Source organism: Myotis davidii, unplaced genomic scaffold (assembly GCF_000327345.1).
Source record: "Myotis davidii unplaced genomic scaffold, ASM32734v1 scaffold807, whole genome shotgun sequence".
Classification (NCBI taxonomy): Eukaryota; Metazoa; Chordata; class Mammalia; order Chiroptera; family Vespertilionidae; genus Myotis; species Myotis davidii.
Window position 1 is genome coordinate 970346 of NW_006298272.1, and position 17266 is coordinate 987611.

Consider the following 17266-nt stretch of genomic DNA (forward strand, 5'->3'; position numbering starts at 1 on the left):
TTATGTTGTTTGTCATTTTATTGTTAGTTTATAATTATTGGAGAGGTTCTTACCACGAATAATTCATTTTCTGTTTTTTATGCAAGCTCAGTAAATGTCTTCTTTCAGATTATAACATGTTTTTTTTTTTTCACTTTGTTTATGTTATCTCTGTTTAGGGAAAAATTAAAGTAATTATGATTAAATTTATAAAAAATGTTTGTACATTGCGTAGTCTTTGTTTCTTCTTTAACATACCTTCCTTACTCTGAGGTCATATATTTTTTTTTAAAAAAGTATTTATTTTTTCTAAGTGAAATCATTCAGAAAGACAAAGACAAATGCTGTATAATATCACATGTGAAATCTAAAAACAGTCAAATTGTCTTATATTTTCTTGTATAATTTGAATGTTTTGCCTTTCTCTCTTTTAAATTATAATCTACCTGGAATATTTGTTTTTTGTTTGTTTGGAGTTTTTATGTTTGTTTGTTTTTTGTTGTTAATCCTTACTCGAGTTTCTTTTTCCATTGATTTTTAGGGAGAGTGGAAGAGAGAGGGAAAGACAGGGAGGAACATCGCTGTGGGAGACACAGGGATTGGTTGCCTCCTGCACGCGCCCGCCGGCCCGGCCCTCTTCCCGCAGGAGTGACCGGAGGGGCCTGGACGCTGGATGCTGGACGTGGTACCTTTGAACTCGATGGCGAAGCCGGACAGGCCCACGGAGGCGTCGCTGCGGAAGGCCAGGAAGAGGCTGTTGCCGCTGCTCTCGATGCGCTCGGGCGCCTGCGAGCCCTGGAAGCTGCCGATGAGCGGGCTGTTGGAGTCCTCGCCCTCGTACACGTGCAGGAAGTCGTAGCTGGGCTCCATGTTGAAGCTAAAGAGACAGAAGCCCGTCGGGGCCTCCACGTGCGCTCCCCCGCCCAGGCCAGTCTCCCAGCACCAGGGGCTCTGCCTTTCGTGGGACTTTTAAAAATCAGAACAATCCAGAAGTGAGACAGAACCAAAATGTCGAGACAGGAAGAACGGTAACAGGCATCGGTGGCCACGGATGCATCCGTATTCACGGGGCTGTCACGTGCACACAGCACCCCTGAGAGAGGCGGCAGGGCACGGGGCTCAGGGACAGACGGTCCCTCCCGCACCGGGACCTCGGACTGAAATGAGGTTTCGAGAGCTGGCTCTGCCCGGCCATGTGGCTCCGTGGCTGAGCGTCAACCCCTGGGCCAGGAGGTCAGGGTTCAAGTCCCTGTCCGGGCACAGGCCCGGGTTGTGGGTTCCATCCCCAGTGGGGGGTGAGCAGGAGTGGCCGACTGAGGTGTCTCTCTCACATCGATGTAACTCTCTCTCTGCCTCTCTCTTTCTTCTACTCTCTCTAAAAATTAATGGAAAAAATCTTCTGATGAGGAGTAACAAAATACATAAATAAATCGAAATCAAACAAAATAAAAATTAAAAGAGGTGTTCAGCGGGAGAGGTACCTTTTGAAGATCAAGGCGATGACAAATGTTGTCTATTTATTCCCATGCTTAAAGATTAAGAAATAAGTTCAGAGAGGACAAATGTCTTCCCCAGGTCATGGGACCTGAAGATGTCCATTGCTCTTGTCATTTCCTGGCCCTCTGAAGACGTCAACCCTCAGTTAGAGGAGTATACATGACAAACATACTGTTAGAACATTTTCTACACTATTTTAAAGCTTTTTTTCCTGTTTGGAAAGGAGCTCACTAATTGATTCATAAGCAGTATTTTATTAAGGAAACAGAGTAGGCATTCACATCTTTTGATTTAGAGACTGACACAGCAGAAATTCACAACCAGCTGAGGTTAATGCATGCAATTTTTTTCCAAGTCAATTTTGGGAAATTTGTCACTCCCTCGCCGCAGAAAGGCCACAGCCAGGAGGTCAGCACGTCCGTGACTGAGCCGAGGGGATGCCGCGACCCTCCGGCCGAGGAGGGCTTTCCACACTGCGGACCGCGGACGTACTCGCTGCGGTTTGAGCGTGGCTGTCACTCAACTAACCAGAGGGCGGCCCGCCTGCCCCTCTCCTGGGAGGCCGCTGCCACCGGGCCTGCAGCTGCTGCAGTGGCGGGGGCGTGTCCCTGCAGCTGACACTCCAGACGGGTGAGGTGCTGCCTGGTGTCTTTGCTGAGGACGATGACGGAGTCACGGACCAGAACTAGGGAACTCGGACAGGAGCCAGCCGAAGGCCACAGCTCAGTGAGAAGAGGGTCAGATGTTACAGTGAGGTGTCTGAGTGAATGTCAGCTGCGCAGGGGGCTCGGAGGTTAACTGCTAGTGGCCTGGCTTCGGATGTCCCTCCCCGGGAGCAGAAATCCTGAAAACAGGATTAAAAGGTGCCTTTCTTCACTGAAAAGCAGGACAGTGGTTTAAAATGGTTGGTGCATTTATAGGTAACTACTCCACTTTTATTTTTTTAAATATATATTTTATTGATTTTTTTTTTACAGAGAGAAAGGGAGAGGGATAGAGAGAAAGAAACATCAATGAGAGAGAAACATCGATCAGCCGCCTCCTGCACACTCCCTACTGGGGATGTGCCCGCAACCAAGGTACATGCCCTTGACCGGAATCGAACCTGGGACCTTTCAGTCCGCAGGCTGATGCTCTATCCACTGAGCCAAACCAGTTAGGGCTAATTACTCCACTTTTAAAAACAAACAAGTAGAGCTTGGCCAGTGTGGCTCACTGGTTGAGCATTGACCTATGAACCAGGAGGTCATGGATAGATTCCCAGTCAGGGCACAGGCCCGGGTTGGGGGCTCCATCCCCAGTGTGGGGTATGCAGGAGGAATCCGACCCATGATTTTCTCTCAACATTGATGTTTCTATCTCTTTCCCCTTCTCCCTTCTTCTCTGAGATCAATACAAACATGTTTTTAAAAAACCCATGCATCTTCCAGTGCAAAAAAAAAAAAATAGAGAAGAAAAAGGAAGAGGAGAAATCTGTGGTGCTCCTGAAGACATGACAGCCGGTGCCCCTCATTTCATGATCGTGGTCTCTCCACGGATTAAATTGTACGTACTGGAAGCCGATTATAAAGAAGTTCAAATTGCACTGTGACCGTTCACTAGGATAATAAAGTTCAGTAGCATTTCTTCTTAAAATTAAGTTGAATTCATCTAAATAGTTATTCGTGGTGAAATGTTTAATTGAATGGAGGGACAGTCTACATGGCATTGCTGTTTTCCATAAAAACACGCATTACCTGAAAGCCATTTTTGCGAAAGAACATCTTGGATTATTATTCAAATTAAAGTCTGCAAACCCCATTTCCATGTTAATAAGGCCAAACTCTAACATTCCAGCGCATTTCAGAGACAACTTTCTCCTGGCATCTTCATTTGGACAAAAGCAGTATGATTTCTAGTTTTCAGAACTCGATTAAAATGTAGCAAGACGATAGAAAAACCATCTCAAAAGAGAAAGTACTTTCTATCTAGTTGGTTTTGCTCGTGGGCAAGTTTCTATATTAAAAAATGAGAAGAGCAATAGGAGGGTTATGAAATTTCAGCCACCCAGAATTTTAAATTATAGTAATTTGATTAATTCTTATTTTTACAAGATGAGTTCAGGATAGGAACTGTTAGATAAATGTCAATTGCCGTATATTAAGTAGACTACTCCCTGGATCTCACCTAATAAAATGGAGCTTAAAGGTTTGCAATGAAATGTCAGCATGGGCCCAGAGCCCCCGCGGACGGAGAGGGGCCCTTACGGAATGGTTCTGGCCCTGACGGTGTGGCTCAGGGGCTGAGCGTCGACCTAGGAACCAGGAGGTCACGGTTCGACTCCCGGTCAGGGCACAGGCCCGGGTGGTGGGCTCCATCCCCAGCAGGGGGTGTGCAAGAGGCAGCCGATCATTGTTTCTCTCTCCTCATCGATGTTTCTGTCTCTCGCTCCCTCTTTCTTCCTCATTTAAAGAAAAGAAATGTTTCTGAAGAGACAATCCATTGCCCGGGGAGTGGACCGAGGCCGCTCATCCCTCCCAGGTGTGTGCCTGCCCCTGCCGGTACCTGTGCAGGTGGGCGGGTCCGGCTGCCAGAAGAAGCGGTTGTTGAGCTGCACGCAGGTGGTCCTGGCGGGTCCCTGCAGCTGGTAGCCGGGGTCGCACTGGAAGGTGACGGTGTCACCCGGCTCCCTGCTGTCCCCGTAGCGGGTGCCGTTCTGAGGCATCCCTGGGTCATTGCAGGTGGACGCTACCGAGGCTGGAAGAGGAGATAACAGCAGGTCACGTGACTGGAAGGGGGGCGAGTACATATGTAGGCCTCTAGGGCCCCTGGGCTGGCACCGGGGGCCTTCTGTCCACGCAGGAACGCAGAAGAGATGGAAGAGTGAGAATCTCAGAGGGAAGGCAGGGGCAGGGGGGAGAGGGAGGTCATCAACCAAAGACCTGGGTGCACATGCACGGCCCATGGGCACAGGCAGTGGGTGCTGAAGGCCTGGGGCGGGGGTGGGACTAGAGGGGTCAATGGGGGAAAAGGGGACACAGGTAATACTTCCAACAATCAAGATTTTTAAAAAGAGTCTGTCATATGCACTAATAGCGCCTGGATTACACTTACTTTGAAGGGATTCCTGCAAAATCTTGTGGCAAATGCAAGTGATTATGGAAGAGACCAAGAATCATAGCTGCTAAGGCTGTAACACACACACACTCACACTCCCCTCCGAGTAAAGCTGTAGCACACACACACTCACGCACACACACACACACTCACACTCACACACACACACTCACACACACACTCACACACGCATACACACTCACACACGCATACACACACACGCACACACACTCCCCTCTGAGTAAAGCTGTAGCACACACACACTCACACACACACACTCACACTCACACACTCACACACACACGCACACACACACACTCACACACGCACACACACACACACACACACACACCCACACTCCCCTCCGAGTAAAGCTGTAGCACACACACACTCACGCACACACACACACACTCACACTCACACACACACACTCACACACACACTCACACACGCATACACACTCACACACGCATACACACACACGCACACACACTCCCCTCTGAGTAAAGCTGTAGCACACACACACTCACACACACACACTCACACTCACACACTCACACACACACGCACACACACACACTCACACACGCACACACACACACACACACACACACCCACACTCCCCTCCGAGTAAAGCTGTAGCACACACACACTCACGCACACACACACACACTCACACTCACACACACACACTCACACACACACTCACACACGCATACACACACACGCACACACACTCCCCTCTGAGTAAAGCTGTAGCACACACACACTCCCCGAGCTCCGTTGTGAACAGGATTTAAGGAAAACAGGCAGCGCAATGATCAGCCTTCATTACAGTGCAGTCCCCTGGAGCCTTGAGCAACAGGAGACAGGGCAGCCCCCGAGGCTGTGCCCTCCCAGGTGCCGGCTGAGGTGCCCCTGAATCTCCGTGGGCGCCGTGACGGAGGCCACACCGAGGCTGCAGCTCAGTCTCCCCAGGAGGCGTGGGTCCCCTGGGTGCTCTGCCCTCACAGGATTCCCCTATCGCACTGCCACCCGCAGCACAGGTCCAAGGGGCCGCGGATCCCCCATCACCCGACTTCAGCAAAGGCCCTGGAAGTGGCGCCCTCATGGCAACAGGAGTATCAGGACTTTGAAGTCGGGTGGGTGGCGGCCAGTGCCTCCCAACAAGAGGGGAGGGCGTTTGGGGATCAGCGGGCATCGGACCCCGTGGGGCTCTGGCACACACGTGTGATCCGTGCTCCTACAATCAGGACACATGCGTGTCACCAACCCTGCGCGAGTCCCATCCAGGAGGACACTGGACCCAGGCTTCATACTGAACTCGAACCCTGCCCCCTCCCGGAAACGGGAGGCCTGGGACGGCCGGCAACCATCCCAGCTTCTGTACCTAGTCATGGACACGAGTGAAAATTCCCACAGACATATCAACGTTGGGAAACAGATGTCCTATATAGTGTAGTTATGAGGGTTGTTGAGGGGAATCTGGTCAAACAGGATTGGCAAACACTGTATAGGCCAGAGTCCTCATTAGGGTCAAAGGCTCTGAGAAGCCCCAGTCATGAAACCCTTTTAAAAATAATTTAATCTAGGCCAGCCAGTGTGGCTCAGTGGTCAAACATCGACCTATGAACCAGGAGGTCATGGTTTTGATTCCCGGTCAGGGCACATGCCCGGATGGATTGCAAGCTGGATCACCACTAGGGGGCATGCACGAGGCAGCTGATCCATGATTCTCTCTCATCACTGATGTTTCTCTCTCTCCCTTTCCCTTCCTCTCTAAAGTCAATAAAAACATGTTTAAAAAATATGAAAAAAGACACAAAAAATGGAAAGGTATACTCTGGTCACTGATAGGAACAATTAATATTGGCATCACTCATGCTAAAAGTCCAGGATGCCAAACCCAGATTTAATACTGGATCTAATGGAAGTGTCTACATCTCCCAGAAATATAGTTTTTCTTCTTCATCCTTGGCAGAGACCGCAGCATTCAACCGCGTCAAGAGTGTGTTTCTTTTGTTTAGTAGTGAGCAAGGAGTTTAAAAGTACATGCTTGGAGCCTGGCCAGCGTGGCTCAGTGGTTGAGCATTGACCTATGACCAGGAGGTCATGGTTTTGATTCCCGGTCAGGGCACATGCCCGGATGGATTGCAAGCTGGATCACCACTAGGGGGCATGCACGAGGCAGCTGATCCATGATTCTCTCTCATCACTGATGTTTCTCTCTCTCCCTTTCCCTTCCTCTCTTATAAAAATCAACAGAAACACATTTAAAACATAGTTTAATCCAGCGTATCCTAGTTTTATAATAACAGCACATGCTTCCCAACAAACCTCCACATTCTCCATAAAGATCCGCAGGCCACCAGTGCGTGGAATGTGGGCCCGTTCTGTCGGTCATGCGTCCTTGCATGGTGGGGGGTCTAGTTCCTCTCGGAGGAAAGCACCTTCCCTACTTCTAATCCGCACTTCCCTTCAGAATGTGTGTGAGAATAATGGAGCGCTCCAGGGAAACGTCACACCCCCACGGAGTTCATGCGGCGACGGACAGAAGCGCTGCCTCTGCGGACCCTGCTGACGCCCGACGTGAGCGTGTGAGCCGGTGCAGGGCCCCGCGTGCGCTCAGAGGGGGCGCCCGGCCTGCCGGCCCAGCCCCAAGGTGCATTGGAAATGACCAGGGAGTCAGCCACGGAGGCTCGGTCCGGGTCCCGTGGAAATGGACCCCACCGTCTGACGCCCTCCTTTCAGGACGAGGACATAACCAGGAAAAGCTGCCTCGGTGTCTGGATTAGACTCACAAAGCAGTAAGAAGGCTTGGGGGGAAGCGCACTTTGAAGCCAGGCCGCGGGCTGTCCCTGGCCGGGCCTTTGGGATGAATGGTGTGCGCCCCCCTGGTTGGGACCTGCGGGCGGACGCCCCGGTGGCGGCAGGAAAGCTTGCTTAGCAGCACACACCAGGCCCCGACCGACCGAAGGCATCTCTCTGCGTCAGAAATTGCTTTTGCACCTCCAGGGCCACGCAGAGCCGGGCGCCCTGGGCGCTCATCTGTTCTTTACGGCTGTGCTGATTGTGCGCTTTCAGGGGCACAGCGCACCTGTCACTCGTTTTCCCTCAAATGTGTTTCCTCCGAAGGGGAATCTGTGACTCCGGGTCTCTCCACTTTCTGCCATGAACTAGTAAATGGGATTTCAGCCGCATTGGCCCTGCCCGCGGCTGCCTGAGGAAGGAGGTGGGGCCGAGCGGATGGACACTGAGCCCAGGGGTTCTGGGCTCTGCAGGTCACAGTGACACTTCCCACAGGCCCCGGGGGCCTACTGCCATCCGGGTCCTCGTCCACCTGAATCTGGGATCATCTGGGCCAGTTCGAGCTGCCCACACCCTTAATATACGAGCAATGGACATGACTCTGAGTGTCGCGGGGCCAGACACACAGACCCTGTGGGATGAGAACCTGCAGGGACACACTCTCTCCCATCATATTAACCCACTGTTGACAAGGGGAACCTATAAAACATATATTTAATTTTTCATTTTTCTTTTTTGTAAATATATTTTTTATTGATTTTGGAGAGGAAGGGAGAGGGAGAGAGAGATAGAAACATCAATGAGGAGAGAGAATCATTGGTCGGCTGCCTCCTGCACGCCCCACACTGGAGATCGAGCCCGTAATCTGGGCGTGTGTCCTGACGGGGAATAGAACCGTGACCTCCTGGTTCATAGGTCGACCGTCAAGCACTGAGTCACACCATTTGGGCTCCATTTTTGTTTCCACTGATTTTAGAGAGAGGAAGGAGAGAGCCAGAGAGAGAAGCATCCACTGGCTGCCCCACTTAACTATGCATTCTTCGGGCGATTCTTACGTGTGCCCTCACCGGGGACTGAACCTGAAACCTTGGCAATCAGATGACGCTCTACCGGCTGAGCCGCCCGGCCAGGGCCTCTAGATTTAATTACATAGCAAGTGGTGATCTTTTCTCATGCCACTAACACGGAAATGAAGAACTACGGCCATGGCCCAGGAAATGCATAGAGTCCGCCTTGGCTTTTCTTGAAACATTAACAAACTTACGGACTGAGTCATTAGTTCCCGGGTGAACAGTGCGCTCTGGGCAGTTATTGTTTGGAAACATTTATCTGAAAAGCTGCTCCCTGGGTTACGGCAGGAAACCGCCTTATGCCGGGCCACGGGCTGTTTGTGGGCGGGGCATGGCCGGAAGCGGGCTCCCTGCTGGGGCATCAAGGCCTCGGGGCTGAAAAAGCTCAGAAAATGCAGAGAATCCTGTCGGGGTGCGTGCTCTCAAGCCGGGACTCCAAACAAAGACAGTGGCTCTGAATTTTACGAAGTTCCCCCAATTCAGACTCATTTCCCCGCTGATTTCTGAAAATGCCAGCGTGTTTCCGTCACTGAGGCATCCATCAGAGACACCGAGCCCCCATGATAGTACCCCCCCGAAGTCATGCTTCCCAAGAACATCCCAGTCCCAGGGGTTTCTTTACTGGGGACGCAGGGGGAGAGGATACTCGGCAACGTCTACGGCAACCACAGCCACTGCCAGCATCTACCATGTCGCTCCACAAAAATGGCAAGCCCCACGGTTCAGTCTAGAACACTTGAAAAAAGATGAGTTAAACATTAACTTGTAATTTTCTCTCACATCTAATAGGTGTGTGCGTACTCACCACTTTCAAGCATCGGCATACCCATCACCTGTGGGAGGAGCAGTAATTCTGTTTTCAGTTAACTGCAATGAGGGGCTGCTTTTTAACCCAAAACTAGGAGGATATCCTTTAAAAAGAGAGAATCATCATGGAATACGGGGGGGAAGTGGCTGCTAGGCTCCAGACGAATTTAAAAAAGGGACATTTTAAAGGCCAGGAACAAAGCTAAGCGAGCTCTCAGCACACAAGCCGCCAGTCCCAGCTCCGGCCTCCACGCACAGGGGCTAACGCCGTCCATGCAGAAGCTACACACAGGCGTCGGCTACAGCTTTACTGCACTGGCAAACCTGGGAAGCAGCTGGATCCGCCCGTGCCTGTCCCTCAGCAGCTGCATGGGGGAGGGAGCTCCGGCCGTCTGCCCAGCTGTCTATCCACTCGCCTGCCCGGGCAACCACGGCACGCTATTCGGCGGAAAGAAGGGCGCTGTGGAGGCAGGACTCGGCCTGCAGGAGCCCGATGCGGGCGACTAAGGACGGAAGTGAGTGTGAAAGGCCACACTGTGACTCCCACTGTGCCGCCCTGGAAAAGGCAAAACTGTGGGCCCAGGGAACACATCAGGGGTTTCCGATGCTGACGGGAGGGGTGAAGGTGGAGCCAGAGGGCGCGGGGCAGTGACACTGCCCTGTGACGCTGTGATGTGGTCACACGCCATCACATATCTGCCCACACCCACAGGGTGCACAGCACAAGAGTGAACCCTGCCCGGCCGGCGTGGCTCAGTGCTTGAGCACCAACCCATGAACCAGGAGGTCAGGGTTCGATTCCCGGCCAGGGCACATGCCCGGCGCTGTGGGCTCAGTCCCCCGTGTGGGGCGTGCAGGAGGCAGCCGATCCATGATTCTCTCTCATCATGGATGTTTCTGTCTCTCCCTCTCCCTTCCTCCCTGAAATCAATGCAAATATATATTTTTAAAAACGAGTGAGCTCTGGTGTCCCCTGCGGCTCTGGGTGACCCTCCGTGTCAATGCCGGTCATTGGTTGTGACAAATGCCCCTGGTGGGGAGCCTAGTCGGAGAGCTGTGCTGGGGGGTATGGGGTGGGGGGTGGGAGCGGGGAGGTGGGAACGCTCCCCCATCCCCTCAGTGTTCCTGCAAAGCCTAACCTGCTCTAAGGAGCCCGTTTACTGGCAGGAATGGCCCAAGAGCGGAGGAACCCTCTCCTCACTTTACCAGCTTCTCGGTTGAGCCCATACAGCCCGCAGATCACACGCCTAAGGTCCACTCTCACCATCGCTTCTAAAGAAAAGGACACTTTTATTTCACAAAAAAGAGCAAATCTGACATCACCTTAGCATAACGGACATTTTCCCCGAAGAGCAAGCCTCCGTGGTATTTCGCAGTGAACGCCCCCCTCCCGCAGGCACTGCCCTGCCAGCTCCCATGCCGACGTCGCCCAGGCCCAGCGGGCCCCGAGGGGAGGACTGCGCAGCCCGTGACCTCAGTTCTAGAGCAACCTCTTTAAGCTCCGCATTGCCGGAAGCTCACTCTCTGTAAGTCCTCCTCTGGCTCACCAGGACCTGCCGGGAGGTAAATGGAGGCGGACTGTGTTTACCTGTGAGTTCCACTTGCTTTTCGATGCCACTGAACTAAATGGCGCCTCCACATGGGGCCCCCTAAAGGCACTCAAAGGGGGAACCACAACGGCCCTCTCCTCCCCGCCGCCCCCGGGAAACGTCCATTACTGACCGCCGGGCCATGACGGTGGACGGGTCTCCGGGAGCTGGCAGCCGCAGGCCTGGTGGAGGCCCGAGGACCCTGGGAGGGGCTCGCACACTAACACGTGGCCCTCAGCCCAGGGAGGCGAGGACCGGACTCGCCATGCGGGAGGTGGTGGGGGGGGAGCAGGTCAGCTGGCGGCTGGCGGCTCCGGGAATCACCCACAGCCACCTGGGAGCTCCCTGGAGCCAGGCGTGGGGAGCGCCAGGGTCATCCTGGGGTCCAGGGAGACCCACACCTGGCTCAGTGTCAGGTGACCAGGCGGATGTCAGCCGTTAAAGGTCCACACACACAGAGCCTCATGGAGCCGCATCTCCGCTCCACCCGAGTGGCTTCTGTGTGTGTGTGCGGTAGAGGCAAGGGATTGCTCTGTTCACAGTAAAGCTCATTGTCCGTTGGTTGAGAAGCCGGTCGGTCTCCATCACACACGGTGTGACCTTCATCACTGCATAAAGTTATGTATGTGTAGATAGATGTAGACATAGATAGATAACATAGATATAGAGAGATATAGCATAGATATAGATATAGATATGTATAGATATTATAGATGTAGATATAGACATAGACATAGATATATTATAGCTGTAGATATATATATATATATACACATACATACAGATATGGCTGTTATAGATATATAGATAGATGTATTATAGATGTAGATATAGATATAATTATAGATGTAGATATAGATATATATTATAGATGTAGATATAGGTATATAGATATAGATATTATAGATGCAGATATAGCTATTATAAATATAGATATAAATGTAGATATAGATATTATAGTTATAGATGTAGATATATAGAAATAGGTATTATAGATATAGATACAGATGTAGATATGGATATAGATATTATAGATGTAGATATAGATATAGGTATAGACATTATAGGTGTAGATATAGATATTATAGATATAGACATAGATATAGAAATGGATATTATAGATATAGATACAGATACAGATGTAGACATAGATATAGGTATAGATATTATAGATGTAGATATAGATATATATAGATGTTATAGATGTAGGTATAGATATAGATATTATAGATATAGACATAGATATAGAAATGGATATTATAGATATAGATACAGATACAGATACAGATGTACACATAGATATAGGTATAGACACTATAGATATAGGTATAGACATTATAGGTATAGATATAGATATTATAGATGTAGATATAGATACAGCTATTCTAATAAAGCAGCATTTCCTAGGATAAGCATTCTCTTTGACACGCTCTTTCAACCCCCACATTGTGCTCACGGAACATGCCCTCCCTTGGGGAGGCCGGAACACAGCACTGGTCCCCGAGGCGGCCGGGGACCGGCAGCGGGCACTCACTTGAGAACTGCAGGGAGAAGCCAGACTTGCTGATGAAGAAGTCGCTGTCGAACTGCAGGGTGAGCGCGTTGAAGGTGCTGTGGATGTCACCGGGCAGCGCAGAGCCGCCCCACTCCTTCAGCGGGAGGGCGCCGTCCGCGGGCCCGTCCCACACCCGCAGGACGTCGTGGCTCTTCTCCGTGTCGAACAGGATGAAGTGGAGGCTGCGGAGACAGCACAGGCCTGTCACTCGGGGGACACCTCCCGTCCCGGGGTGCATGGAGGCCCCAGAGGTGCACACCAGCTGCTGCACACGCTCCCATCCCACCCCGACCTGCCTGCTGACACCTGGCAGGTGTGCCCCAGGGACGGGGCCGCAGGGACACCCGTGCGGAGCGGGATCCCCCTGGCAGGGCCCACGCCACCTGCCAGGGGTGTGCAGAGCCCTGAGCCACATCCTGGGCCACTTTCTCAGGATGAAACCACCCCTTCTGAGGCTGTCAGCTCTTTTTAAAAATATATACATTTTTATTGATCTCAGAGAGGAAGGGAGAGGGAGAGAGAGAGACATCAATGAGGAGAGATAATCATGGGCCGGCTGCCTCCTGCACACCCCACACTGAGGATCGAGCCCACAGCCTGGGCAAGTGCCCTGACCGGGGATCGCCTCCTGGTTCATAGGTCGACGCTCAACCACGGAGTCACGTGGACCGGCTGCCAGCTCTCGGCTCTCACACAAAGCTCTCTGGGCTTCTCAGGCATGAAGACACGACAGACACGGGACAGAGCTTTGTGGGAAACTGATTCCGCGGGTTTTCCATGTGGTGTCGGTGTTGTTCTCGTCATCCCCAGGAGGGGGCAGCACCCACGCCCGCAGGAAGGGATGCTGACACCAGGAGATTGTCTACCCGAACCTCCGTGATGGGGTCTGATGTCGTATTTGTTCCCATAAATTGCATTTTCAGAAAATGCATTATTTGCAACAGCAACACGAAGGCAGGAGTGGGCCCCATCAACTCCTTTATCACATTTAGAATTCGCGGAGCGCACAGGCAGAGATGTGCAATACCAACTCCTTCCTTTACGAAGTTTACGGCACTTTCATTGGATTTACAGATATTTTCCAGAGCGACTCCCGCGTCCCTGGGAGGGGGCTTGCTGTCAGAGGCGGCGGCAGAAATCCGGGCCTATTTACGCAACTCAGACGGATCAGAGTGGGGCGGGTGCAGCGGTCGATTTACAGCGTTTTATTTACTGCTCAACGCACAGAATTGTAAGGGAGATAAAAACATCGGAACAGATGACACAGGAAAGACTGCACACACATCTACATTACCTATTTTGTGTGTATTATAAGCTTAAAAATATCTCTCACCTGCATGGAGTCAGAAACATAGTTCATTTTTAAATGTTCAACATGAAATATATTTTTATTCCACAGAAAAGATCAGACTACAGCAGGCATGTGTGTACCCCTCTCCTGCCCCGGTGGTAACAGTCAGCCCCCTTCGATCCAGATCTTTTTAAAGAATAAAATCTTACAGACACTCTCACATGCCCTCCCCCACATGGTCTTGTGTCCTTCCAGTCACCTGTGCTCTGAAATTCAGATGGACCGTCCTGTTGATATTTCCCCAATTTCCACCCACGTGTGCACACGCTTACCCCCAGACGATGCACAGGGCCCTTTGGTGTGTCCACCAATAATGAAATCATTCATGGTCCCTTTGCTGTGGGTTTGTATTGCCTTCAAGTTGCTTTTCATACTCGGCATGGAGAGACCCCTCTGCCCTGGGGAATGTCACTTTCAGGGAGTCGCACACAGAAGAGGAAATGAAACGACGACTGACATCATCATCAGAAAGCAGGTCAGAGCGGGGAGTCCTCCTGAGATGGGCAAGGCCCACGCACAGGACACGGCGCACAGACTGAGGCAAGCTGCCTCAGATCTCCGTAACCAGACCACACACCGGGCCGGGGGCTGGAATTCAGCTCCCTCCGCAATGTCAGCTTTCCTTCAACTCGTCTATTGATCGACTGCGATTCCAGTAGGAATCCTAGCGATTTCCGTGGCAGGAAGTGACACGTGTTTGTAAAATGCACATGGAAATGCAGAGCCACGGACCGCCATGGCAATCTAACGCAGAAGAACGAAGGTGGGGGTGATACTACGGAATCTCCAGACTTCTAATAAGGCAAGTAAGGAACCAATAGAGACAGGTCCTGTGCTGGATGGACAAATAGATGGACAGATGGATGGACGAACAGATGGACGAGCAGATGGACAAACAGATGGACAAAATTAAGCTCAGAAACAGGCCGAAGTGAGTGAATTACTTGTGACGAAGGCCACACTGCCCTGCAATGGAGACTGGCTGTCCCACAAATGGACAATCAGCTTCCCTGTGGACAAAACAGCGCCTTGACCCTCCTCACACCTTGTGCAAAAGTCAACCCGGGTGGAGTGGGGATGAATGTGGAGGGAAAATAAACCTCCTACTACAATAACCTAACGTGATGTTGTTCTAACATGGGGGAGGCAACACTTTTAAATCTGAACACAAAACCATTATGATCATTCCCCACAAGTATGCGATAGGGCAGAATCTAAGTACAGAGACCCATTAACTATGAAAGAGAGTGAGTTAAACTGGATTCGACTCAAGGAAATGAAGAGTCTGTGAGTATCGAAATACATCGTTATGAGACTAAAATGACTGCCCACCGGGTATAAGAATACGTAAGTTACACCCGGCTGAGCGGTTCGGTTAGTTGAGCATCGTCCTGTCACCCAAAGGTCGCTGGTTCGATTCCCGCGGCAGGGCACATGCCTGGGGTGCAGGCTCGATCCCCAGTAGGGGGCGTGCAGGAGGCAACCAATAACGGTTTTCTTTCACATCAATGTCTCTCTCTCTTTCTCTCCCTCTCTCTTTCTCAATAAAATAAAATAGATAACTTATGTATGTGCTGTATGGAACACATTATTGCTATATATGATCAATAAGAGATTGCATTCAGATGTACAGAAACTGCTTCTGTACTGGACCGTGGAGAGAAGTCCCTCTGGCCTTGGGCTGGAGGTCTGGGGAATCTGGGGGCGTGGCCACGGGCGTGGATCCAGGTGCGGCAGCTGGATGGGTGGGTGGTGAGTGGAAGGCCTGGGGAGAAGGGGGGATGAACAGTGAGGTCACGGGTGGGCGGGCAGCAGCGTGGAGGTAGGAGGGCCTGGCTGCCCTGACACCCAGGTCTCCGGCCGCGAGGGAAGGCGCTGAGGCGCAGAGCGCGGAGCCAGGGAAGGCAGCACACTCTCAGGCGGGATCAGGAAGAGGCGTCTTTGCTGAGGGCCTGACGTTGTAACTGAGGCCTAGACTTTGGGAAGCGTCTGCGGGTGAGGCAGGGGCCGAGCGCGGGATGGAGACAGCGAGCGCTCCCTCTGAAACGGGCCCAGGTGAGCCTCGGAGATAACGCGCCAGGGGCAGAGCGCTAAACCCCTGGGGGCCGGGACTCGGGGGACCAGCCCGTAGAGGCTTTGGAGAGGTCAGTGGGGAGAAAATTAAAGTGCGAGGGAAGTGAGAGGAGAGAGGAACTGGAAACGCAGGTCAGAGGGAGGGGGAGACGGGCCCCCACCGTGCGGCTTTCATGCACTGCCTTTCCCACGGCCTCCTAGACGGAGGTTCTCAACCTGTGGGTCACAACCCCTTTGGGGATCGAATGACCCTTTCATAGGGTCGCCTAAGACCATCGGAAAACACATATATAATTACATATTGTTTTTGTGATTAATGACTATGCTTTAATTATGTTCAATCTGTAACAATGAAAATACAGCCTGCATGTCAGATACTTACATGACGATTCATATCAGTAGCAACATTACAGTTATGAAGTAGCAACGAAAATAATTTTATGGTTGGGGGTGACCACACCGTGAGAAACTGCATTAAGGGTCGCGCGGCATTAGGAAGGTTGAGAACCGCTGCACCTAGAAAGAAATCTAAGGCGGTCAGCCCCACAGACTGGGAGGCACAGCCCAGGTCTTGGGGAAACACTGGAGACGGAGGACATTGGAGTCAAATAACTTCTGAAAATGGGAACCTTCCAGGAGCAGGACGGGCATCATCGGGAGGATGAGCGGACACGGCTGGGAGGAGGCGGCTAAGGGAGCCGAGGCGCATGGGCTCTTGGAGGCGTCAGCGTCCCCTCCCCGGGGCAGCGGTGGCCCCAGTGTCCCTGTCAGTAACCCCCCTGCCCCCCCTCCGTCATTCCTGTTGGTGTGGCTCGGGCCTGACTCATGCGGGCGGTTGGCATGTGTCCTGCACGGGCACCTCCTGGCCGGTCCGCCCTAATGATCCATGTTGTAAACGTCCTGGGCGTATCCCGGGGAGACGGAGGTGACACTGCTGTCTGTGCACGAAGGGACCGAGGAGGGGGCTGTGGAAGGGGACAGGGCTTGGCCCGGCCCAGGAGGTGTCTCCTGCAGGGATGGTGACTCGGGAGCTGAAGGCCCAAGAGGAGTGAGTCCGCCCCCCTCCCCCCCGCCCCGGGCGTCTGTTTCCCACAAGTCACCGAGGGTGCTGGATCTGTGCACAGGACACAGATCACCAGAGTGGGAGCGTTTCCGTCCACCGACTGCCCGACCAAGGCCCTGGCTGTGGCCTCTCTCTGCCCTTCCTGTGTCCACAGAGGGACCCGGAGGCCGGCCGCTCCTCTCCGAGGGTGCAGTGACACCAGGGAGGGCCACAGGGACCAGGGTCATGGGGGTCACGGCTGCGGGGGGCGGGTTAGGCAGAGTCTTAAGAAAGGCTGTGGAGCTTTCGTGGCTGTGAGCGTGTGCGGTGAGGCTGTTTACATGGTGGCTGCGGCGACCAGGCCGGGCCCGCATGGAGGTCTCAGTGTCCTCCCAGCAC

General features: G+C 52.2%; 1 protein-coding gene across 1 annotated transcript in view; it reads right to left on the reverse strand.

The window, feature by feature from the left end:
- CSMD1 (CUB and Sushi multiple domains 1) overlaps window positions 1–17266 on the reverse strand; it is a 710708-nt gene that overhangs the window by 121469 nt on the left and 571973 nt on the right. Inside the window, exons 25-29 of the mRNA XM_015570591.1 lie at window positions 12381–12583; window positions 4015–4212; window positions 2049–2161; window positions 1461–1492; window positions 669–856 (exon numbers count right to left, since the gene is read on the reverse strand). Of these exons, the coding sequence (XP_015426077.1) occupies window positions 669–856; window positions 1461–1492; window positions 2049–2161; window positions 4015–4212; window positions 12381–12583 (734 nt within the window). The remainder of the gene's footprint in view (window positions 1–668; window positions 857–1460; window positions 1493–2048; window positions 2162–4014; window positions 4213–12380; window positions 12584–17266) is intronic.